This window comes from Manihot esculenta, chromosome 15 (genome assembly GCF_001659605.2).
Source record: "Manihot esculenta cultivar AM560-2 chromosome 15, M.esculenta_v8, whole genome shotgun sequence".
NCBI lineage: Eukaryota > Viridiplantae > Streptophyta > Magnoliopsida > Malpighiales > Euphorbiaceae > Manihot > Manihot esculenta.
The window spans coordinates 1,507,476-1,534,025 of NC_035175.2; the positions used below are offsets into that span (position 1 = coordinate 1,507,476).

The window sequence follows — 26,550 nt, forward strand, 5'->3', positions numbered from 1 at the left end:
TTAATTTTAATTAATAATAGTTTATTTTCATTTAATTGGTGTTAAATCAAATTATTATTGCTGATGTTTAGTTTTAAATGATGAATTGGGAAAAATAAAATTAAAAAATTATTATATTTTTATAATTACTTTTGATAATATAAAAATACAATAAAAAATGACAAAAATATATAAAATTCATAATTTTATAATTCTTTTTAAAATATAATTTTATAAGAATTATTCATTAAGATATTAATTATTTGTTTTCTAAAAAATAGGAGTAAATAATTTCTAAAATTATTGATTTTTAATTTATATTTATACACTATTGAATTTATCCATAATTCTAAATTATTTAGTTTAATCGATAAAATCATTTAAAATATATTTTAAATTAAACTAGTTAAAAAATTAGATAAAGGCAAATTTAATTATAAAATAATAAATATAAAAATAAAATTTAAATAATAAATTACAAAATATTATATTGATAAATATAAATATATATTAGCATGCGCATATCACATTCATTTATATGGTATATAAATATACGTAGAGAGATTACTTTTGAGATGTTTTATAATCAAGCCTAATATAGAAATTGGCCTAACTCCAAAGAGAGCCCAATACGCGGTTCTAAGCACCATATGAGTTCAGGATTCTAAGCACCATATGAGTTCAGGGCCTATCTAATAAATTAGGTTGAACGCGAATTTACCAATAAGATCTTAATCTCAAAGATCCACTATCCTTCATGGAAAGTAGACCCATGATGTTTAGGATTGTATCTAGATAACGCGAATGGAATTAAATGGCGGCCTGACGAGATAAAATGATGCATTATGTCCGTACGAACTGCCAACATGAATATGACAGAAGGGTATGGTACAGGACGACAGTTACACGTTACTAAAAAACAAAAAAAAAGGAATAAAATGACCCGAAAGAGAAATAAAAATCAATCTTATCAAAATATACCATGAGCCTAGACTCATTCTCAGATATGGGACATCAATTGGCACTATTTGTGGAAACGAATGAGATCTTATCGTCATCGGAGTTCTCATTTCCATTCACCAACTAAGATTCACATAGCCAACTACTGCAAAAACTATACAAGAATCACTCTAAACGACTTGAGCTCGACTCAGGAAGGTCTGTTGTTCTCATTCTCTAGCCCAACAACACCGATAAAGTAGCCACTCGCATTATTAAACCCCTCACCTAAAGCAGACAACTGTGCGAGGGCTTCATCTCGTTAAGACTCCATAGCAGAAGCCCGTTGAGACGACCTGACAATCTCCTCCTTTAGCTCCCCTAGTTACCTGGTGAGGTCTTCAATTTGCCCTTGAAACTCAATAATATGCCCACGGGCGTCAACCGTAGCAAGCAGGTTTTCCTCCCAATGTGCCTCATCGATGCGACGGTCCATAGAGTCCTGGATAGATCGATTTTAGGCATCAATCTCCATATACATGTCGAAAGACTGCAGCAACAAGAAACAAAATCAAAAGACTTTTAACTTAAAAGTTTTAACAAGAAAGACATGAAACTTACCATGAGCATCTCTCTCATACTGTCTCCAAGGGCCTCTATAGGACGCGAGCTGAAAATCGCCTACTATTTGGTGGCGCAGGCTAGATAGCTGATAAAAGCTAGGAAATCGGGGTAGAAGCATTTGGAGCCCCCAAACATCTTACCGCACAACATCTCAGCCATGGAGGTTGGCGTCAATTCAACATTGACCTCGGCGACATTTATTCTCTACCACCTTCTTCCCCTTGTCGACAGGAGGGGAAGGGATTGCCTCCGTGGGCTTCGAAGTCCTAGCGCACTTAGCAGCTCGGCCCTACATGGCAATAGCCCCCACAGCTCTTATGAGAAAAACGTTCAAAGGAGGAGACCTGGTGCCATCCTCCGAGCTGCTATTCATCGACTCGCTAACCACAATAGGCTCCTTGGGGACTTCCTTTATAGTAGGTGGAGCCTTAGAAGAGGCCGACGCCTTGGGAGGGACTAACGTCTTGGAGGTCACAGAACGAGACCCGACACTGGCACTAAAGCCAAAAAAGGCATGGGGTACGAGCAGAGGGGCGAGTTAACGATGCAGGAGTTGCAGCTTAGAAAACATCTCTGGCCACGTCGGCGACAAATTTCTTGGCCTTAAAAGCGGCAAAGGTTTTCTTCGTACTCTCCTTAGACAAGGTAAAATTATTGGGAAGCTTGATAGTATCCATTGGCATGTCACAGGCTGAAAATGAGAAACCTGTTTAATTATAGTCCAAAATAACAAAAGAATAACACAGGGGGGAAAAAATTAAAAGGTACCATATTATTGGCAGTTCTGCAGGTTAAACATAAATATGCAATTCTCCATATCATATTTATTATTTACAGAGATAAATCGAAAAAGGTAAATATGATCTACTATAATTAATTTAGGGAATTCGTTAAAGTCCTGAGGAATTTCCTATTTCCTCCAAAATAGGTCAATATCCCAGCTAATTTCTAAGCTCTCATTTAGCTCAACGGCAACAAAATACTTTATCCAATTCTTTATAAAGTCCTTATACTCCGTAAATATTGACAATCTAGCTCAAATGCTAAAATAATATAATTTGTGGTTAAATCTAACCAAAAGAAAAAAGTAAATAATAACTCCACGGAAGGGGCAAAATTCCAATACAAATAGACATATTTAAAATAACATGTAAATAAAATAAAATTAAAAAATAACATTTGTGGAGTTATCCTAAAGTGTCAAAAGAACTCAACGAAAAAAAAGAAGTAAACGGAAAGTTAATAAAAGAAAGTTACAAAAGAGATTAACTAAGTACAAGAAGTTACAAAAGAGATTAACTAAATACAAGAGACAATCTTTAAGAGAATAATATGCTAATAAAAATTGAAAATATAGAAAAACTTCATTTAATGCTGGCACCAATTGAGAATCCTTTAGGCGAAGCCATATTAACTCTTCGTAACTTTTACGAGTCCTTAAATAGAATCAAATCAAACTCAATGAAGAAGAAGAAAAGCATGAGGAGGATCCGATTTTCACGCATTGCATGCATAAAAACCAAGCACCGAGTGAAAGCCCCATCCATTCTTTTAATGTATTGGTAGTGAGAATATTGAAGATGGGTTTGAAAGTAATATTAACACAATGGTTATACAGTGTGGATTAAAAATTTACGTAGTTAAATTTCTCAATCAAGAAGGTATTTAAATTCACAAAATTTATTAATATTTTTAATAAAATGACTAAATATATATATTTTAAAATAATAAAAGATATTTTTATTAATTTTAAAAATTATAAAAATTGATTAATTAATTTTGCTAAAATTTAATGGCTCTACTGTAATTTTTTCAATTTTTTATTTTTTTAAAAGAATTGCATACTTTTTTTAATATAGTTTAAATGTAGTTAGATTTTATGAAGATAAATTATATAAATAATCAAAATTATAAAAAAAATATAAAATTTAAGGCTTGGACGAACGGACAAGTAATTGATTTTTAAAACTATAAAATTAAATAATTAATTTTAAAAAGAGATCAGCGCTTTATAGTTTTCTTTAAAAAAAAAAACAAAATATTTAAAAATCTGATGGCATTTTAGTAAAACGGTATGGGTTAGACGCGCAATGTCTTGGGCACTTGCCCAATAAAAAGAAGTGAGTTGGGAGTCCTGGAACCGGTTACTCGTTGCAAGAAGGAGCTCATTTTCCTGGGAGGGTTTCCGTTTGGGAAAGCAGTTCTTTGTCTATGCAAGGCTAGTTACTGATACCAGCATTTCCTGCTATCTACTGGTCGATCTCCGATCGGGTATTTATATACCTCTTTCTTTACTGATCTTCTTTTCCATGCGTCGAGCTTTTCTATTCACCCTAGAAAATAGTTTTCCCGGAACAAAAATCCCCTAAAAAATTGTATTCCCTGGGTACGATGACTAGCTGAATTTGCTTCCCTTTCTTTGTTTGCTTAGTAGGAATTTGACTTTTAAGTCCCGTATTGCTATTATTAAGATATTATCCTCTTCCTCTACGTGCGTATGAAACGTTTTGTGTGTGCATGGGCGTGGTTGGAGTTGTATTATATAGATTCTGTCAATCTCGCCGATCTTCACCTAAATTAATGCCTTTTCTGTTTCCTTTTTTATTTAATAACAATATTAACTGTATAAGATGATTTATATAAGTTCTTTTTTTGCGTAAATTTGCATCCTCAGGTAGCAGAAACTGCTACCGGTCTATTTGTTTTAATTATCTATGTATTTTGAGAGTGCTTTACTTTGAGCTACAAACTGTTGTAGTGGGGGGAGAATTTTTGACATTTGATATGCAGGAAGTAGCTTGTTTGCTAATTTATTCATAGAATTTTGTAGGTGAGATGAGATGGCATCTTCACAACCCTCACATAATGTTGAATTTGAGGCTGCAAAGTTTCTGCAGAAACTTATTCAAGATTCTAAAGATGAGCCAGCAAAATTGGCTACTAAACTCTACGTGGTTGGTGTCCTTTTTACTTGAAAAATATCTTTATCATTTCCTATATTTGTGAATTCTAACATCCTTTTATTTTATACTTGTTTGCTGTTATGTATGTATTCACTAGTTGTGAATTCTAATTTAGTTTTTGCTTCTAATGGTTATCTATGTGTAATTCAGATATTGCAACACATGAAAGCAAGTGGGAAGGAGCATTCAATGCCATATCAAGTCATATCAAGGTGAATTCCCCCTGTATATATGTATGTGTGTGCGGACATATATATGTACTTATGTATGTATATATGTGTATGTATGTATCATGTGTATATGTATGTATATATGTATATGTATTGCTTTCCTTGGATATTCATAATCTGTTTGCATAATGAGAAATTGTGAGAGAGCCAAGTGACGTAAATATGAGAGATCATTCTTGAACTCCTAGATTTATTCTCCTCTCATGTGCGGTAGATTTACTGAATTTTGTTAAAATCAGAAGATAATTTATCATTTAATTATGGCTGAAATTTCAGGGATAAACATGTTTTGTACACTTCTCTATATGATGAAAATAACACATGGTATTACTTTTGGTCAGGTGGATGTTGAATTTTTAAAATTTGACTCTTGATATCATCCGGGTACTTAATCAGGATTTGAACTTTGAAATCACAATAGCTCATGCATAGTGGAAAAATAAGTTCCATTTAGTTATGATTGTTTGTTAAGCCCCAGAGCCTGTGATTCCAGAATGCAGATTAGTTTATATACTATGCTGGCCTCAGAAATGTTATTAGGCTTAAATAGAACATTAGCTGGGGACTGTTACTTTTGTGAATGTATCATTTGCCTAGTTGTCCCCTTGTCCCTGGTATTTTAGATATTGTTATTTCAGTACAAAATTTAACTCGGCGATCTTATATTCTCAACTTATTAATGTGCTTATTTTCCCTCTTTTTCGATTTCCTTCATTGAAGGGCCATGGAGACTGTTATCAACCAACATGGTCTTGATATTGAGGCATTGATGTCATCCCGCCTTCCTTTGACAAGCGGATCTCAAATGGGGGATTCTGCAGGTAAAAACAAAATTAACCAAACGGTTTTTGGTTCTTTTGTTAATTTGTGGAGCCTGTGAGTTTTTAGCATACATTTCATTAATTGTAAATAAATGGCAATACCTTTATGCAGGATCTTCACATGCAGTTGGAGTCGCAAAAGATTCTAAAGTGGGTTTGGCTGAAAATGAAATATCCAAAATTGACCCATTTGCTTCTACCAGGCCACCTGTTGGCCCAAGTGGTGCAGGAGCAGGACATGATTATTATCAAGGATCCGGAACTCACAGGAGCAGTCAGTCTTTTGATCATGAAAGTCCTTCTAGTTTGGACACTAGATCTGCCAACTCTCAATCCCAAGAAAGAGGGGTGAATCAAAAGGATGGAAAAAAATCTGCTGCTAAGAGGAAGAGGGGTGATTCGTCCTTCCCCTCAGAACCACACATTGACAATCAACCACAACTTGATTCTCGTAATGCTGTAGTTAACCAGCGGAAGGCCAAAACAAATAAGATTGACTCACCAGGAGGTTTTTCAGCTAGGGGTGGTGAAAATACTGGCCAGTTGGAACTTTCCACTTCTCATGTATCCACAGGGCAACAACAAGGTGCTTCCTTACCATCTGCTCATGAAACTCTTTCTTCCAGAAGTGCGTGGAATCAAAATAAAACAGGGTTGCCCCTTGAAAGATCTCAAGTACCCAGGTTTTCTTCTAATTCTATGCCTGGTAATATGACGTCGGAAATTTCAGTGCAGCAGTCAATGACTTCTGGTGAGTGTTAAATATAGTGTTATAATCAAATTATGGGATCTTAAAAACTGTACTTTTTTTGGGTTTCGTTTTTTAGTTCAGTGGTGTTTGGTAAAACTTAAATTTAATAGCTATGTTTTAAATGTTTGATAAGATAAATGCTGACAATTTTAATTGTCAAGTTGTTTGATGTGCTAAAAATAAATTGATAAATATAATAAATCAGTTAAAAATTTGTGACTTTTTATTTTATGTTAAAAATTTTGACTAACCATTTTAAGAGATCTTTAGCTTAATTGAGACTGATACATAGACAATTATTAAAATTAAAAAGTGCTAAACGTTTTGAGTGCTTAACTCTGTTCTCAAACACGCTTAGCGACAAAAATGTTCTCAAACAGCCTCTCATGGCAAAGATGTTCTAGTTTTGACCATGACATGAAGTTAGGTATCAGAAGTACTTAGAAGTGAATCATGCGGGAAGATCCGAATGATGAGATTCTTCTTTCAGTTTATTTTGTCAGTTCTGCAAGGAAAAAAAAAGGGAAATTGTCTTTCCTTGGTTTAAATGTTACTCAGAATATTTCCTCACTCAGTTATAGTGATCTTGTTGTTTTTATTACTGGTTTTTTAGGTCCTGTTAGCAAGGTTCATGGAGGGATGCATGTCACTTCTAGTTCTTACCCAATAGGGGAGCTAGGGTTTTCAGGTCAAGTCCACTTCAGTGGTTCTGAACTTCAGAAGCATGGACTAGCTAAAGCTTCTGTAACAGCAAGTCCTTCTGAGAAAGCCATAGAAGCCCACTTTTCCCCTGCCAACCGGGTGGAGGAGTTGCCAGCATCACTTTCCACTGCAAGGGTTTTGGAAAATGATGGGGGGAGTTCAAATATGTTTGGGGATGTAAACAAGATTATTCAGGTACCTTTTCCTCTCTTTTTTTTTTTTTAAAATATTTTCCCTACACCATTGTGGCTTTCCTGCATATTGTCTAGGCTCGATGATATGTTTTTCATGTGGTTTTCATTGGTATTATCAGATAGCAAAGAACAGCAAGGTTGCTTTTTCTTGTTTCATGTTTGTATTCCGCACAACAGTATGTGAGCAATGGTGTTCACTAGTTGTTTCTTATGTTATATTTTGTTGAACATCTTGTTTAAGTAGCCCGTTTGTTCTATTTCTAGGTACATTACTTAAAAGGAGATGATGAATTGCTTCACCCTTTTTATGTGGTGTATATATGTCCTTATTTTCTTTTTTGTAATGTTTAATGATGAGGTCTTTTTGAGCTTCATTTGTCTTATTGCATTTATTTGTCCGTTATTTGTAGTTCACTACTGAATCTTTAATCAAGCAATGTATCCTGTTAATAAAATTTTATCATGTAGGGTGTGTTTTGGATGCTCTTCCTCGTTGTAGTTAATTAGATTGAACAAAATGGTAATGTGATAATTATTCTGATTAATCTTTGATAGTGGACAATGATTTTTTGGCATGCCAAAATGGAAACTCATTGGGTCAAAATCTTAATTGATTTGATAAATAGAAGTAATTCTGTTTATTCAGCAATTTAGTGATGCCTTCATGATGGAAAGTTATTTAATATTTCTGACATTTGGTCTGTGCTTGTTGTAATTCAGGTTCAATGATATAGAGAAATCTGAAATACTCTTTGCATTCGTTTGATTTTATGTGATGTTTAGACCTGGATTTTTTTATCAATTTAACATTGCCACTTCTAGTGTTAAATTTAATCAAAAGGCCAATATGTGGTATGCTTTTAGAAATTTTGGGCCATTAGGAGCAAGCATATCCATCACTGAAGATTGACTAACATGCTAAATAGACAATTATGACTACTTCCATAATGCGCTATTCAGGAGCCCACTTAATTGGACTGAAAACTGTACTGTAGTGTTTTTGTTAAAAAAGGATCAGAAGTGCGTAGAATGATCATTCAAATAATTCTGATAGAGGAGAGATTTATGTTCTGTGAAAGTGCTTTAGCAATTAGCCCTTCTGGTTGTTTAAGTATGTTCTCATTCTTGGTGTTAGGGTAAAACTGTGTAATTACTTCTCATTTTGTGTATAATCTACACAATAAGGCAATTTTTATTAATTTGTTACATGTTTTTCATTTTAATTTTTCAATATGTGCATTTGCATACTATATATGGGTGTCCATTTCTTCTCATTGCTTATTTACTTTTTGGTGTCCCTTTGTCTTGGTTTGGAGGAATGAAGAGTCTACGTGGGTTGTTGTATCCTGGACATTGTTGGGGTGGGAGGGGAAGGATGTTGATTGATTTAAGGTTCGCATAGGCGTGAGCCTAGAGCTTACAGCTGCCATATATGAAATTTGCTTTTGGTTGTATCATGTCATGTGACTAATGCATGTTAGTACTTGTTGAGAATTTGACAGCTACTTTGGCTTGCTTTCGTTCCTATACAAAATATGATCTAGTTTGTAAATAGTGCTAATGTTTTCTTCCTCAACGATATGCTAGGCTGACAATTCTTTTGGTATAATGATGTTTTGTCTCTATATTTTGCATCTCTGATGTATTTCATCATGCTTTATTGCTTCTTTTTTTGTTTTTTATTTTTTATTATGTTACATTCTGTTCTGCACGTGCCTTCAGTGTTTTTTTTATGGTTTTCATATTTTGTGTGATAAACATCATTGTTTTAAATAGTCTTTTATCATCAGAGCGGCAGGCAAAACAATATTTCTGAGATGACAATGGTTAGACCAGCAGCTCCAAGAGATGTGGGAAAATCTCCTGTTTCTCAGTCTAGCAATCCTTTCAGGGATCAACAACTGAAACAGCTCAGGGCCCAATGCCTTGTCTTTTTAGCATTCAGGTGCAGAGCACTGCCCCTTCATCATCTTCTGTTTGTTTGGTCCCCTCTCCTGCCTAATTAGCTGGTTTTAATTAAATGATTTTCTAATAACTGCTTGCAGAAATGGTTTGGTGCCAAAGAAACTGCATCTTGAATTAGCACTTGGAAATATCTTTCCTAAAGATGGTAAGAACTCCCAAGTCCTTATTAGATCAGACTATAGGCTGGGCATGCTGCATATCCTAATAGGTCTCTCTCTCAATTTGGAAGGGCTTGGACAAGGGATCCTAATTGGACAGATCAGTTTTAATAATGATTTTGTACTTAGTAAACTTTTTCAAAATCAGTCGTGATTTTTGTGGACTCAGTACTTGACGTAGTTTATATGGGGCTCGGCTTGGGTAAGCAGGTGCCTGTGGGCTTGGGCCAAGATGTTAAGACTTTTTTTTGGATTCAAAGGAGGCACAATGGCCAATAACAACTGATGGGCTACCAATGGGAGATAGCATTCTCCATTTCTCACCATAAAGGTGCTCAAAATAGGTAGATTGGGGGAAGACATTAGATTTTAGTCCAGGTTGAAAGTCCCAATTTGGCCCATTGCTTGTTCTTCTTTTTATCCATTTATTATACATGTATTTTCTCCTTCTTGTTTTTTGTGGTTATCCTTTTCTTGGTGATCATCAGGTGGTAATTCAGATGGCCTTCGCAAAGAGCTGGTTGATCATAAAGGAAAAGCACAATCTTCTCATGAGCCAACTAGCATCCCTGAAGCTTCAATGCCATCTGGTGGGTTGAATAATACAAAGGAAAGTGAGGGAGTTCCTCCAGGTGCCTCTTCCACCGGTAGATTCTTGGATGGCAACTCCTCTAAAGAAGTTGACAAAGTGAAAATGATGGAAGACAAAAGTGTTCCACCTTCAGACTTCTCAGGACATGCTGAAGAAAGGAAACATCCTTTTGCTACTAGAAAACTGGAGGGTGAAGTGCAGAGCCAGGAAAGGGTGGAATCACAGGCATTGTTCAATGCTGTGAATGTGATGCAGCCAGTTGATTCAGAAAGGGCTCCTGTAGCCTCTCGTAACCCTGTGGACAGTACAGAGAATGGCAATCTGCAAGTAGGAAGGGCTGACCTGTCTTCATCTCTAATGAGCATAAATAGACAAGTGAACCCTGAGGCAGTCAGCTGGACTGGAATAGGCAGTCATAATGAAGTTCCTCGGGGATCCTTAGGTTCCATTGCTGTTCAACATGAATTGGTGCCTGATCGAAAAGATAATGGTCCTAATCATTTTCAAAGTCTTGGGAACAGTAGTGTTTCAGGTAACGAAACTTATGATGATCATTCTTCTTGTTTTTTATTTTTTTGTTATCAAAGCCTACTTAAGAGTTGATTGTTCACTTGTGGCTTTAAGAATGCTTTGGTGTCTCAGAGGGACAAATCTCTCTCAGCAAAGTATTTTATTGTCCTTAGCTTTTATGGTTCTTCCTTAGCCCAAGTTAATTGTGGTACTAATTTCTGTGAATTTCAAATAAAATGCATTCCTGGCGGGTGCATTGTTATTGTTGTTATTGGAACACTTCCTTGCAACAGAACAAGATGATGAAGACAAGTCAGCTTCTACAGATTCACCACCTTCTCCAAAGTATACCATGTCAGAGAAATGGATCATGGATCAGCAGAAGAAGAAACTTTTAGCTGAGCAAAATTGGGCTCTAAAACAGCAAAACACAAGACAAAGAATGACATCTTGTTTTAACAAATTAAAGGTTTGTTATGAAACTTTTACTTGATTGGTTGATGCTTAGTTTTCATTATGTTACTGCTGCCAATTCATGCCTTCTGTCTTCCTTCTCTGACTGAGTCGCTGCTTACAAGCTTTTTGTTATCAAAATTGATTCGGCTAGTATTAGTGATGTCGATGTGAAATCTTTTAAAAAAATATTCTTTCAAATGATGTCACTAGGAATCCTGTTTGGGGAGAATATATAAGAACTCATGGGCAAATTTGCTCAGATGAAGTCACATGGTTTTTGGGAGAAGGACGTAGTGGATAGTGAAATGATTTTGAGAACCCTTTTGATGTTGTCATATTTTGCTCATTTCATTATTCTCTGTCATACATGTTGGAGACTTGCCCTTTGCTGGACTTGGTGGTGTTCTTATATTGCCATGCAAGGTACACTAGAAGACTGATTTTTTTATCAAATTTTGGGTACAGGAAACAGTGAATTCATCTGAAGATATATCTGCAAAAACCAAAAGTGTCATAGAATTGAAAAAGCTTCAGTTGTTGGGGCTCCAACGCCGTTTAAGGAGGTGATTACTTTTCTGAATTTTCACCTTAATTTGAGTTTTTGTGCAGAAAAAAGAGTGTTTTGCTTCATTTCTTGCTAAATTTGGTTGCTTTCTCATTTAGTTATAGTTTTTTCTCACTTTGTTGTCAAATTTTGGCAGTGATTTTCTGAGTGATTTTTTTAAGCCAATCACTGCGGACATGGATCGCTTGAAATCATATAAGAAGCATAAACATGGTAGAAGGATAAAACAACTTGAAAAATTTGAGCTGAAAATGAAGGAAGAAAGGCAAAAGAGGATTCGTGAGAGGCAGAAGGAATTCTTTGCTGAGATAGAAGTTCACAAGTATGTATTTCTGTGTTAATTTAAAGCACTAATGCTCTCTCTCTCTTTACACATATGCCCCTAAGTGCACACACTTGTTCTTTAAAGAAAACATTTTAGTGCATCGTAGTTGTTATTGAGTTATGTATCCGAAGGGTTTTCCAAACACAGTTTTGCGCTGTTAACCTCAATTTTAGGGAAAGACTGGATGATGTATTTAAGATTAAGAGAGAACGGTGGAAGGGTTTCAATAAGTATGTGAAGGAGTTCCATAAAAGGAAGGAGCGCATCCATCGGGAGAAGATCGACAGAATTCAGCGTGAGAAGATTAATTTGTTAAAGATTAATGATGTAGAGGGCTATCTGCGAATGGTTCAGGTTAGGTTTGGGTCCCTAAATTTTGCGATGTGAGGCTAGGTATCTTACATTCACTTCTAACAATTTTTGGCAATTGTACAGGATGCAAAATCAGATCGTGTAAAGCAACTACTGAAAGAGACTGAGAAATATCTTCAAAAGCTGGGATCCAAATTACAAGAAGCAAGGCCTATGGCTAGGCACTTCGAAAATGATATGGATGAAGCCCGGACTGCGAACATTGTGGAAAAAAATGAAACTGCTTTTGAGAATGAGGATGAAAGCGACCAAGCAAAGGCAAGTTTCTTCCATGAGTGCTCTGTTGGGTTCACTTTGAACTTTTTTGCTAATTGCATTATTCTTAAATTAATTTGCAGCATTACATGGAAAGCAATGAGAAGTACTATATGATGGCTCATAGGTATGAATCTGTTTTTGCTAAGATTGGAGTATTGCTGTTTCGTTTACTATTATAAATCATGTTCTTCCTTTTCCTTTCCTCATCTATGTTGGTAGTTATCGCTGACCAGTAATGTGTCTTGTGCAGCATAAAAGAGAGCATTACGGAGCAGCCGGCTTCTCTCCGGGGAGGAAAACTAAGGGAGTGAGTATGATGTGTTTCTGTATCATTTGCTTTTGTGTTCCAGTCCAGGTGTTTCAAATTCTAAGTTCTAAAAGTTCAGCATATGTCATTTGTGTTCTTGGGGTGTGGATGTTGGTTATTATGTTTAATTGATCATGTATTATTAACCTATTCTGGATTCATGGAGTAAGCCGTCTGTTTTACTTCAGTTGGAAAATTTTTTAAATCGCAGTTTTGACTTTCAGGTACCAGATGAATGGATTGAGGTGGTTGGTTTCGTTATACAATAATCATTTGAACGGCATTCTGGCTGATGAAATGGGCCTTGGAAAAACTGTTCAGGTCTGGATCTGAGCTGAATATGCTATCATCTAACTAAACTACTAGAGTCTATATCCTAAGTTGTTGCATTCTTTTTATATTTGTCAAAAAATGAAACCTCTTTGCTATTTATTTTTCATTTTTATAGGACATATTACCATTCTTTTTTCGTCGTCTCATTTTTTTGACAGGTTATATCACTTATTTGTTACCTGATGGAAACCAAAAATGATAGAGGTCCTTTCTTGGTAGTTGTACCTTCTTCAGTTTTACCAGGATGGGAGTCGGAAATTACTTTCTGGGCGCCAGGTGTACATAAAATTGTTTATTCTGGGCCTCCTGAGGAGAGGCGTAGGCTGTTCAAGTAATTGCAGAGTGACATGCTCTTTTTCTTGTAATTCTTTTGTTGTTTTTGTGTTGGTAAGCATGATTTCCCATTTGTATTTCAGGGAACAAATTGTGCATCAGAAATTCAACGTCCTTCTAACAACATACGAGTATCTGATGAACAAGCATGACAGACCAAAATTAAGTAAAATACACTGGCATTACATTATAATTGATGAAGGTCATCGCATAAAGAATGCTTCTTGCAAGTTGAATGCCGACCTGAAACATTATCAGAGTGCACACAGATTGCTATTAACTGGAACACCACTACAGGTGACCGTTTTTCCTGAATTTACGATTTGTCCTTTTTTCTTCATTTGTCTGACCGTCTAACAGTTTCTTGTGTTCTATTTTAAACCTATTTAATATTTTAATTTTGGTGTGGATTTTATTTACCAACTTGTTTTAATTTTGCAGAATAATCTCGAGGAATTGTGGGCACTACTTAACTTTCTTTTGCCTAACATTTTTAATTCATCAGAGGATTTTTCTCAGTGGTTCAACAAACCATTTCAGAGTAATGGTGATAATTCAGCTGATGAAGTGAGCATTTTTAATTCTATATTTGAGATCTGTTGTTTCAGTCTATTATGGCTTCTTTTTCTTCTTGCTGCATCATACTGAATGCTTTCTATTCTCATCTCTGGCTTTGTGTGTCCAGGCTTTACTATCTGAAGAGGAGAATTTGTTGATAATAAATCGTCTTCATCAAGTCCTTCGGCCATTTGTACTTCGGAGACTGAAACATAAGGTCCTTAAATGATCTTTTTTGGATTTAGGCTTATCAGTTGCCTTTAGGTTTTCTTATTACTGTTCAATATTTTTCATAGAATATTTGACTTTGGGAATTGCTCTATGTTTCTTGCATTTGCAAATTCATTTTCTAGGTTGAGAATGAACTGCCAGAAAAGATAGAGAGACTTATAAGGTGTGATGCTTCTGCATATCAGAAGCTTTTAATGAAGAGGGTCGAAGAAAATCTTGGTTCTATAGGAAACTCAAAGGTTTTTATAATGCATTGAATTTTCACCTTATTGGTACCCTTTTGTGTGAAAAGGACTTGTATATATTTTACACTGTTTAACCTTAGATGAATAATCTTTTGTAGGCTCGTTCTGTCCACAACTCAGTTATGGAACTTCGTAATATCTGCAACCATCCATATCTTAGCCAGCTTCATGTGGATGAGGCATGCTTTTTTCCTGTTAAAGCAGGCTTACTTTGAAACTTGAAATTCTTTATCAAAGATATCCAATTTCTTTTGAGTCCCCCGCTTCCCTTTGCCTAATATAAGCGTTGTTTTGGGTTTGCCTATTACAGGTTGATAATTTGATACCCAAGCATTTTCTACCACCAATTGTTAGACTCTGTGGAAAGCTCGAGATGCTAGATAGGTTACTGCCCAAACTGAAAGCAACTGACCATAGGGTATGAATGTCCTCCTCTGCATTCTTCCATTTGCTTGGTAAAAGTTGATTTCTTGTATTGTTCTTATGCCTGGCAGGACTGCATATTGCATATTTTTAATATTTTTATGCAACTATTGGGAGTAGAACAAAAATGGAATATGAATATCAGGAGGTTTTTCTCCCTTTTTGTTATTGTTTGATTCCTTTACAATGTGCAATATGGTGCTTAATTTGTTCACTGTATGCCTGGATAGTTCCTTTTTCTTGGAGGTGGTGATGCCACTTTCTTTATGCAATTAGGAACTTCTGGATTTCTTCCTAATACATCTTTCTTCATCCTATTGAAATGCTTGCTAAGAATCATGCATGGTTTTCTTTATTTATGCAAGGAATTTAGCTCTATGTCTACTTCCACTGTCCATTTTTGTTTCTAAATTTCTCATCATTCTTTTGTTTTGAAATTACCACTATTTATGGGACCATGCAGGTTCTTTTCTTTTCGACAATGACTAGGCTGCTTGATGTAATGGAGGAGTATCTCACAATGAAAAAGTATCGGTATCTCCGCTTGGATGGTCATACTTCAGGGAATGATCGCGGTGCCCTTATAGACCAATTTAACCAAACAGATTCTCCGTATTTTATATTTCTGCTTAGGTAATCTTATCTGTTATACATGCTTGATTTGTATAGTAACCATTGGCACATTGGAGATTCTGCAGTGAAGAAATTGTGTGCTTGTATACTGTTGTATGCAATTAGCTGATTGTCTGACTATACACAATAATAACTAAAGTAAACATTTTATTATTGTTTCAATTTTTTAATATTGCACCATTATTGATAATGATATTTGATGAGAAGTCTCCAGAAGGCTGACATTTAAATATGTGGTGTTAGCATTCGTGCCGGTGGTGTTGGAGTAAATCTGCAAGCTGCTGATACTGTGATCATATTTGATACTGACTGGAACCCGCAGGTTTCAAATGAAATTTCAAATCTCTTAATTAGAAAACAACTTTATTTGTGCACAACATTAGTTTCTCATTGTAAAGCTACCTAATTTTTATGCTGCTGGATTTTCAGGTGGATCTTCAAGCACAAGCAAGGGCCCATAGGATTGGTCAGAAGAGGGATGTGCTTGTTCTTCGATTTGAAACCGTATTTTTCTTCCATTTCCTCTTTCCTTGGTGTCTCATGGGGAAAAGTTTATTTTGATTTCTTGATGTTGGAAATACAGAAACTGGATATGGCTGCTCATTAAACCATGAATCTTGATATGATCAGTTATAGCATGATTTTCTTTCATAAAAGGCAGCTGGGGCTTTGAACTTTGACGTGATTTTCATTTTTGGCCACTCCTTGTGCTTAATGTGGCACATGTAGAATCTCTGTGTTGGTAAATGATTAGCTCTTCATAATGTCTTATTCTCTGGGAACTATTATTTTCTTCCATCTCACTTTCATGCTATGAAACTGTAGATTTGTTTGGTATTGTTTTTGGTGAGTCAATGCTGTTATTGATAAAACACTTCCTTAAATATGTTAGTTATAGGGTATCAAAGTGGATTTATAGTTAAAGTTTTCATATTTTAGTCATAAGAACTTCAAAACCACTAATCAATGTTTCTCAACGATATTTAAATGGTGCTTCTCAAAAAGCACTTTTTGGCGCCTGACCTCTACACCAAGCTGGGCCTATATTATTTTGATGTGCTTTTAGCCCGTTCTGGAAAAATAGAAGGCAAAAGGTCATTTTTGGTTGGATGGTAAGAAAGCCTCCATTTGTTGCACAGAAAAAAATTTGCAGGAAAATATTTTCCACATTTTTTGATGTTTGGGGCACCGAAGTAAATTGGTAAATGGAAAATATTTTTCCGTTCAAAGGGAAAATTTAGTCATTTCTCAGGAAATGATTTTATTTTTCAAAAAAAAAGTCTGTTTTTTAAACTTTGAGAATCTTATTAACATCACTATTTATAAATTTATTATATTTTTTATTTTTTTTAAATCATAACTAAATATCTAAAATTAAGTTATTTTGTTGGAAAATATTTTCCATAGAAAACATTTTTACAGAAAATATTTTCCATGAATATATTTTCCAAATACAAGTTATTTTCCGCAAACAAATGCTGCCTAAAATATTGAATAATTTGAAGTAGGTGTGAACTACTAAGATTGTGAAGGATATAGATTTGTAATACTGAAATAGGTCATTGGATGCAGTCATTCTGTTATGATCTCTGGACCTAAAATATTGTTTAACATGTGATGTGTTTTTGATGTTTTATTTTGAGTTGATCTTGAACTAATTCAATTATTTTCAGGTGCAAACCGTCGAAGAACAAGTAAGAGCTTCAGCCGAGCATAAATTGGGAGTTGCTAATCAGAGTATCACTGCTGGTTTCTTTGACAATAATACAAGGTGAACTGGAGCTTTCGTTAAGCAAAATCTTGCTATAAAAATCATCAGAGTTCCAAAGAGTTTTGACTGATGCTCTTGAGGACATTGTTATGCCTTTTTACAGTGCAGAAGACCGTAGGGAATACTTGGAATCGCTTCTACGGGAGTGTAAGAAAGAGGAAGCTGCCCCGGTATTGGATGATGATGCTTTAAATGATATATTAGCCCGCAGGTAAAAACGAAAATCTTGTTTTAAGTTTTTTGATATTGTTAGAAATTGGAAACATGTTCTTGGTGCTTTGTCTGCGACACTGCACTGTAAGTTTTGAGTAAATGTCATCGAACCTTTTTGAGAGCACATGGTCCAAAGCTAAAGCTTTGGTATCTCCATCTTATTGATGAAATTCCAGCAGAGAGAAAATGTGAAACTGTGCTTATCCACTTTTAAGCCAATGGAGCCTTGCAGGAGGTTGCATTCTTGGATATTCACATAGGGGCTTGAGCTTTAGGTTCCCTGTTCTTTAATAGTTATTGTCATTTTTTGAAAATAATGATTTTGTTAGTGTCTTCTACAAATAAACTATTTCTTGACAATTATTTTGTTATCTCTTTTCCTACTTGATTGAACACAGCTTGACATTGATATAACCAATAAATTAACCATGAATAGCCTTGAGCAACTTGTAAATTAAAGCACGCTTTTTACATGTTTTTGCTCCTGATCCAACTGAGAGACTGCTCATTGTTTTACTCGTGAATGTGAGTTTGATTTTCTCATGTCCAGTTATTACTAAAAGAGAAAAAAAGGAAAAAGAAATGAAGTTAATAAATCAGTTGTCACACTCATTTTTATGTAAACAAAGCAGTCCCTCTATTCTACTAGTTCATTTGTTATTGAAAATGTGAGCTGATTTTAAAAGGTGCAGTCATCCTAAAATGAGGATAACTTATTGTTATGAATAGTCAAAGCAATCTAATTGAGATCAATAAAGCATCCTGAATGTTTTTACTACCTGTCAACTTTAGTAGGTGGGAACCTTTATATCAATATACTACTCTTACCATTCTGCTTCATCTAAGGCCATATCTAGCTGCTATGCTAGTCACTCACTGTGGGCTTGTTTCTTTTGTTGGCTGAAAATTTTTGTTGGTTTCAATTGATGGATTTAATGATTTTTCTTTGATGTTTCTCTTAATATGCTCTCCTAACTTGGCATGAGAATTATGTCCTTATTCTTTATTTTTTATTTGGTTTTAATATAAAATTTGGCCCTTGACTTTACACAAAAAGTCAGTTGGCAACTTGGCATGCTAACATTTTCATTGTTAAGTTTTAGCACCTAACCTTTATAGAAGTATAACTATTTAACTCTTGCGGACGTCATTTACCTGCACTATTTTGAAGGGTGAAATAATTGCACTTTATAATGTTAAAGGATGATAGTTATATTTTATAAAATTTATGGGTTAAATAGTTACTCTTTTATAAAGGTTAGGTGTCAAAAGCTAATAACGAAAAGTCAAGGTACCAACCTAATTTTTGTGTAATGGGCAAGTGCCAAATTATGTACTTTACCTTTCTATTTATAATGGATGTCTCATGGATCTTATTGATAAGTTGCAAATTTTTGTGATATTTAACCTATGTTGTCAGTGAGTCGGAGATTGATGTGTTTGAATCAGTTGACAAACAGAGGCTGGAAGAAGAGAAGGTAAATACCAATATGCAATGTATTTATGACTTCAATACTTCTCTTCAGGTTCTGCTTTCTAATGTTTCTAGTTGTGCAGGCAACATGGAAGAGTTTACTACTGGGACAGGGGCGGGATGTTACTGAGCCTTTGCCTCCCCTGCCTTCTCGCCTTGTCACAGATGATGACCTGAAAGCATTCTATGAAGTGATGAAGTTGTATGACGTACCAAAGGCTGAGGAAGTATCTAATGTCGGGGTGAAGCGGAAGGGGCAGAAGCTTGGGGGCCTTGATACCCAGCGATATGGAAGGGGAAAGCGCGCAAGAGAGGTATATTGATTTTATTTGATTCTTGTTGCCAGTTTATATGCTTTGTGCAGTGTGTTTTACCCCAGTGAGTTCTTTTAATTTATGATTTCTTTTAAACTTAAGGTGCGCTCTTATGAAGAACAATGGACGGAAGAGGAATTTGAGAAGATGTGTCAAGTTGATTCCCCTGAATCCCCTAGAGTGAAGGAAGAAATAATAGAAAGGAACATGCCAAAGGATGCTAGTGTGCCCTCAGTGGCTATTAATAACCCGGAAGCTCAGGCCTTACTCCCATCACTCCCTCCGCCACAGTCTATGGAGCCTCCACTGCTGCAACAAAGCAAAGAGGTAACTCCACCATCAAAGCGGGGACGTGGAAGGCCAAGAAGAACAATTTCAGATAAATCTCCAACTGCCATGGCACTTCCAGCAACTTCTGGAAATGGAAAAGTGGATGTGGGATTGCAGAAAGGGATTGAGTCTATCTCAATAAAACCCTTTGCTTCTAATACTTCAACTGATTCTTCTAATTTAGGGGGAATTAGTGGAATGACATCTCAGTCTGCTATAGGGATTAGCCCTAGTCCCCAGCCTATAACCCCTTCAGTTTCTGTTATTCCCAGTTCACAATCTACTGCTTCTGCACCTGTCACAGCTGGCTCGCAATCTATTTCTGCTGCTGTTGTCACGGCTAGCTCACATTCTATTTCTGCTGCTGCTGTTGTCACACCTAGCTTGCAATCTATTCCTGATACTCCTGGCTCAGAGTCTATTCCTGCTACTGTTGTCACACCTGGCTCACAATCTATTCCTGCTGCTTTTGTTGCCCCTGTGTCACAACCTATTCCTGCTGCCTTTGTCGCCCCTGAGTCACAAGCTAATCCTGCTGATCCTTCTGTTGTGCATATCCAATCAAGAGGACGAGGTCGGAAGGTTCAGAGTGGAGTACAGGCACCACGACGCAGGGGAAAGAAACAGGGGCCAATACTGTCTGCTCCTGGGAATTTAGCTGCTCTTGATCCAAGTGCCAATGAACAATCACAAAATACATCTGTTAATCCATTGGTTAGTGCTACAAGTGGAACAATTTCTAGCGCCCCTGTTGGTCATAGTAATATACCCATCTCTGCTGCTGTAGAAGTTATTAGTGGACCCGCTCATCATTCTGTTCCTGGGATTGCTTTGGATTCGAAGTCAACTCCTCCCTTATCTTCTGTCACTTCAGCGGCTGAATGCCCCCCTTCTGGCCCTTCAGCTCCTTTGCAACTGAAAGGGCTAAGTAGCAACAACACACAAACTGGAGCAGGAACACCCCGTCGTAGAGGGAGGAAACAAGCACCATTATCGGCTGCTATTTCAGATGCTTTTGTCAGTCAGATTTCTATGTCAGAACCAGTTTCACAGAATAAATCTGAGGAATCAGGAAGTAAAGCCATTGTTCTGACAAGCAACCAAAAGAACTATGATTGTGAACTGAGAGATGTAAACCAGGAGCAAGCATCCAGAACAGCTGGTCAGGATCAAAAATCTACTGAGCATTTGTATGACACAACCCAAAATCAGCAGCCAGTCTGCTCATCAAAATTAAATGATGGTGTTGCCAGACCCATGGGTAAGTTGTATGCATATATGAATTCCATTGGAAATCATGCACTCATAATATCAAGGGTTAATATGTTGCTTACTGATGTTGAAAGGACTCAACTTTGGCAGGCACATCTCCTGGACAAGGCTCTGATATGCATGATGTGGCTACTGTTACAAAGGAGTTATCAGCTGAAAATATCCTTGCAAAAGCTAATTTTGGTGATCAAGGTAATGATGGTGGGGTTGCCCAAAATGTGTCTGTATCAAGTAAAACCTTGATGGACGGGGCTTGCGAGAGTTCTGAGGTCAAAGTATCTCCAGTTATTGGCTGTCCGGCAGAGTCATCACCCAGTTCTGTTGTTGTAGAAGCTATGGGCAAATCTACTCATCAGGTTGCTGTTAAGATTGCTTCTGATTCTCAGCCAACTGCTTCTTATCCTTCTCTCACTCCAGCCTCCCAATCTATCCCACCCGAACCCATGCAAGTTAAAAGGCAAGGTCGAAAGGCTCCAAATAGAGCAGAAACACCTAGGCGTAGGGGAAGAAAACAGGGTCCAGTTTCACCTCCTACTGATGGTTTGGTTGTTCAGGATCAGAAAATGAGTCCACAATCACAGAATAAATCCAGAGATTCATCAGGGAGTAAGGTGATGAATTTGAGAACTAAACAAGAGAGTGATCTTAACGATCCTGCAAATGTTCCTCAGGTATTTTAGTTTGTTTTCCTGTATACACTAAAGTTATCATATTTCTACAAGGCCTAATGACGTTAAAATCATCCTGACTAACACTTTTTCAATTTTGGCTGGAACTTTCGATTATATTCTCTGATTATTACTTTTTTTCAATTTTTAATAAATTTATAACTAATGCATGAAGATTGCACTTGAAGATATAGTTTATATATTTGAAACTTTTGGCTAAAACTGACAAACACACTTAAAATTTTGTTTTTTTTTTTTTAAAGAAATTTTGTGTTTATGTTATTACATTTAATTCTTTTAATAATTTTTATACCCTAAATTTTTAGGAGGCATATTTGTCCAGCGGTTTGGTTGGCCAAGATCCAAAAAGAAAAGAGGCTAGTGGAATTCCTGCTTTTGGCCGAATTCAAACTGATGCTGTTACTGATGTTGCTCGTGTGATGAAGGAGATTTTCTCTGAGACTTGCTCATCAAAAAATAAATTGGGGGAATCTTCTAAGGGTGAATTTAAAAATGCCCCAATAATAGCTGTAGTAAGCAAGAGTGTTGTGGAGGTTCCAAAAAGCCAGAGCTCAGAGGAGAAAATCCCTTCAACTGTGCCAACTCTAGTTACAGAAGCTAAAGTTGTGGGAACTTCAATTGACAGTTGCAGGCAGTCTGGCCTTGGAGTTGGAGTCATCGTGGAAAAGGCCCATGCACCTGCTTCAGGTAAGCCAAAACTTATAAAATGTAGCACATTCAGGACAGTTTTCTTATAAAAGCTCAATTGCAGGTGTCAATATGGAGGTCACAAGTACAGTTGCAGTTAGCATTGGTGAAAAAGAGATTATTCCTTCCTGTAGACCTGCTGTGCATAAACTCCCTGGTCCTAGTCCAGCGTCTTCTGGGAATGAGGTTGATTCAACACTTGCATGTCAAGGCCCAGAAGAGCCTTCAGGGATGACCCAGGATGGATCAGGCAATGAAACAGTCCCGTCTTCAGAAGAGCTCACAAAATCTTCCCCCCTTGATGGTAGCAGCCTTGAGCATCCAAAGGTTTCTGTGGGGGCTGCTGATGCTGGAAAATCCCCCATGGCAACTCTTCCAATGGGGCCTTTTGATCACAATTTAATAAAGAAAACAGAGGTTTCTGCAAAAGCATCACCTCTGCACGGCATAGAGCGCCCCACAATTTCTTCAGATCCTGATTGTGTCAGTTCTGCTTCTGGTTTGAGCACACAAATGATTTCTAGTCCTCGTGCAGATTCTGTTCCTGGAAGCATTCCTATTCTGTCCAAGGCTCCTTCTGGAAGCATTATCGAGCCTTCTGCACAAGAGTCACCAGATGCCAGAAGCATTCAGGGCTCAACAAGTTGTGTAAAGTCTAGTGGTGTTGGTGGTCATCATACAGAGTCTGCTTCAATTTCAGTGAATTCCTGTAGTCCACGCAATGTGAAATCATCTGACACAACTTCAATTGATCCTAAAGATGAAATACGTCTTTCTTTAGAAGAGTCTCCAGCACTTCGTGCTCAGCCTTCTTCTAAAGAACCTCCAGCAGATAAAGCTGCAGTTTTCATAGGTGAAACTGCTGTTGAATGTCCAGAAGCTTCTGAAAAGACCAACAATCTTGGAGCTGTTCTCCTGCATGGTGTTGTTACTGCTTGTCGTACTACTGATACTTTTGGCAAGGCTTTCTCTGACCATGAGAAATCTGAAGATAAATCCAGCCATATTGAAGATAAAGGGGATCCCTTGTCAGAACCTTTGCAGCCAGTTTCTTCCGAGTGTATTGAGGGAGATCATGTAGATATTATTACAGAAGATCATGAGCCGGCTGTTAGAAATAGTGAGGAAGATCGTGTTGACGTTTGCAGTATGGAAATAGACCCCTCAGAAATACAAGAGCTGCCTCCAGAAGATTTTGTTTCTACATCTTCCAATGTACAGAATATTTCAGAAGGCACTAGTGGAATGCAACTGCCTCTTGGAGGCACGGGGGGTGATCACCTTGAGGTTAACGATGTGGAAGAACAAATATCTTTGCCGGAATCTGCTGTTTCTTTTTCTGCAAATGCAGGGAAAGATAATAGTGGAGCTGAGGTAAAGCCAGAGGTTGGAAGAAGTAAGGGTGAATGTATTGCTGGTAGCAACGCTGAAGCAATCCTGTCTGAAGCACTTGCATCATTGCCAAATGATGTGTCTGCCAAATCTAATGATACAGAGGATGTTCATCATATGGAGGCTTTGCAGTTGGACGGGGTTGAACTGCAAACTATTTCCAAAAATATTCCTCCAACTTCCCCGGTGGCAGAGGAAGGGAAATTTGATGATATATGTGAGAGGGGTCTAGTTGGTTGCTCCCTAGCACAGGGGGAAACACAAGGATCTGAAGCAGGAATGGCTAATCAGGCGGATGCCTCTGAAGTTGGTATGATTTTGCCCCAAGATTTATCAGAAAACATGGTCTTATCTTCATCTCAATTGACAATAGAGGAAGAAAAGAAGGGTTCCTCTGAGCGGGTTTTATCTGGCAGCCCAATAACACCAGAAGAATCAAAAAGATCTGAAACTGAGATTATCCATCAAATGGATGTATCCAGTGATATTGTTTTGCCTCTGATTTCAACACCAAATGTGGTTTTACCTTCAGCTTCCTTGGCTAGAGAAGAGCAAAAGACGAAGAGTGCATCTGAGAAGGGTCTGGTTCACAGCCCAGTACTAGAAGAAGCAAAAGGAACTGAAGCTGAAAATTGTTATCGGATGGGTGAGTCTGAGGTTGCTTCAACTGTGCCTGAATGTACATCGGAAAACTTGAATGTGCCGTCATGTCCTTTAGCAATGGAGGAAGACAAGGCTGATGACTCTTCTGAAAGGGGTCTGTTTTGCAGCTTAGTAGTACCAGCAGAATCAAAAGGATCTGAATTTGAAAAGAACAATGAAAATGATGTTGCTGAGGTTGGCGATGTTGTGCCTGAAATTATATCAGCAAATATGGTTTTGTCTTCATTTTCCCATGCACTTGAGGATGGCAAAATTGAAGGCTCATCTGGGATGAACAAAAGTTGCAGCCCAGAAGATGACAAATGCAAGGGCTTATCTGAGATGAACAGAAGTAGCGGCCTAGCAGCAGAGGAACCAAAAGGATCTGAAAATGAGAAGAGTAGTGCCCTGGAGGATGACAAATGCAAAGGCATATCTGAGATGAAAACAAGTAGCAGCTTGGCAGGAGAGGAGCCAAAAGGATCTGAAAATGAGAAGAGTAGTGCCCTGGAGGATGACAAATGCAAAGGCATATCTGAGATGAAAATAAGTAGCAGCTTGGCAGGAGAGGAGCCAAAAGGATCTGAAACAGAGAAAAGCAATGCTGTGGAGGATGACACAAGTAAAAGCTTAGATGAGATGAGTAGAAGTGGCAACTCAGCAACAGAGGAAACAGAAGTATTGAAAAATGAGAAAAGCAAAGGGATGATTGTATCTCAGGTTGTTGGTATTGTGCCTGAAACTACTTTAGATAGTGATGGTCAGCCTATATCTTTGTCAGTGATGGAGGATGAAAAAATTGAGGGTGTTAGTGATGGTCAGCCCACATCTTTGTCAGTGATGGAGGGTGAAAAAATTGAGGGTGCTTCTGAGAAGAGCAGTCATGCCATCTTGGTGAGAGTGGGTGATTCAAAGTCTGAAATAGAAGATAATCAACCAATGGCTGAATCTCAGGTTGATATGATAGAGCCTGAAGATTCTCAGGCTGGTAATGTTGTGCTCGATGATAAATCTGGAAATGTTAACCTATCTACATCATCTTCCTCAGTGATGCATGAAGAGAATTTTGAGGATTCTCTGTGCAAGGTTCTAGGGGAATCAAAAATGTCTGAAACTGAAATAGATGGGCATGGTGGGATGGCTGAAAACTTAGACCTACGATCTTCTCTAGCGACAGAGGGGGAAACGGTAAATGTCTCATCTGAAACGGTAAATGTCTCATCTGAAAAGGGTACAGTCGACAGCTTAATAGCATCCATGGATTCTGAAGGGTCTAAAATTGAAGTGGGTGATCAAGTATCTCGTTCTGAGGCTGGTGGAATCGTGCCAGAGAAATTATCTGCGGATATAGGCTCACCTTCATCTTCTCTAGTGATACAAGATGAAAAGACTGACTCCTCTGGAAAAGATACTGTTGGCGCCTCAGTAGCTGGGGAGAAATCACAAGAATCTTTAGCTGAGTAAGTTCTATGAACTAAGAAATTTGTTGTACAGTTGTATTGTAATTTACTAATAGTATGAGCTGATTGTCAAGGGGTTAAGTTGACATATTTAGTCATCAAGTGTTGCAGTTCCCTGTATAACTAGTTTAATTGCGTGGGTTATAGAGTTGCTGTATTCAAATTATCTAAATTCTTCTGGAATTGTTGTTTGGTGTCGTGGGTTAAGTTGACATATTTAGTCATCAAGTGTTGCAGTTCCCTGTATAACTAGTTTAATTGCGTGGGTTATAGAGTTGCTGTATTCAAATTATCTAAATTCTTCTGGAATTGTTGTTTGGTGTCGTAGTTACAGTTTTTTGCTGTGATTGCAGTCATTGTAGTGTTATTTTTAGTCGAATGCTCATTTCCCATCCTTTTGTAGACTTGAGGAATCTGTGCAGTGCTTGTGATATTATTACGTGGCAAGGAAGTTTGGGAAGCGGATGGTGTAGCCTGAAATTGTTTATTATTATACTGTTTGAACAACTGAGGGTTGTCGGAGTCGGAGAATCTCGGCTCCCCGAGGAATATTTCATTGAGCAAATAACCTTAGTTTGAATATATAACCGTTTGGAAATATTCAACAAGTTCGTATCCGACATTGCCCGCAACTGCAAACGGCAGTCTTGAGGATTTAGGCCGAGTAAACGACATGCCGTTATGGCTACGAGTCACATCGTTGGTGTGTCTTTTTAAGTACCCATCTAACATTATAAATCAGACGAAGATCTCATAAGATATTGGTTTTATGATTATGAAGTGAATGCACTGGTATTATATGTTGTGGGGATATTATAATTGTATGATATTATTTTATA

At 37.1% G+C, this 26,550-nt stretch overlaps 1 protein-coding gene across 2 annotated transcripts; it reads left to right on the forward strand.

Moving 5' to 3' along the window:
- The first annotated feature begins 3,656 nt into the window (after positions 1-3,656).
- Positions 3,657-25,883, forward strand: LOC110602165 (chromatin structure-remodeling complex protein SYD). 2 transcript variants are annotated; one of them, XM_021739611.2, is made up of 35 exons: positions 3,657-3,813; positions 4,373-4,496; positions 4,656-4,717; positions 5,456-5,556; positions 5,669-6,307; positions 6,921-7,204; positions 8,994-9,148; positions 9,249-9,313; positions 9,815-10,450; positions 10,722-10,897; positions 11,350-11,447; positions 11,586-11,771; positions 11,948-12,128; positions 12,210-12,404; positions 12,485-12,528; positions 12,655-12,711; positions 12,936-13,032; positions 13,203-13,375; positions 13,461-13,674; positions 13,819-13,944; positions 14,063-14,152; positions 14,289-14,405; positions 14,510-14,590; positions 14,722-14,829; positions 15,298-15,467; positions 15,711-15,789; positions 15,897-15,971; positions 17,141-17,238; positions 17,342-17,449; positions 18,872-18,929; positions 19,009-19,239; positions 19,342-20,830; positions 20,932-21,512; positions 21,836-22,217; positions 22,282-25,883. In XM_021739611.2, exons 2-35 carry the CDS (start codon positions 4,383-4,385, stop codon positions 25,713-25,715), a joined length of 10,704 nt encoding a protein of 3,567 aa, XP_021595303.1. In that variant the 5' UTR covers positions 3,657-3,813; positions 4,373-4,382; the 3' UTR covers positions 25,716-25,883. The 2 variants fall into 2 exon arrangements, with proteins under 2 accessions (XP_021595303.1, XP_021595304.1); XM_021739612.2 differs by having other exon boundaries at positions 3,661-3,813; positions 4,363-4,496.
- Positions 25,884-26,550: the final 667 nt, after the last annotated feature.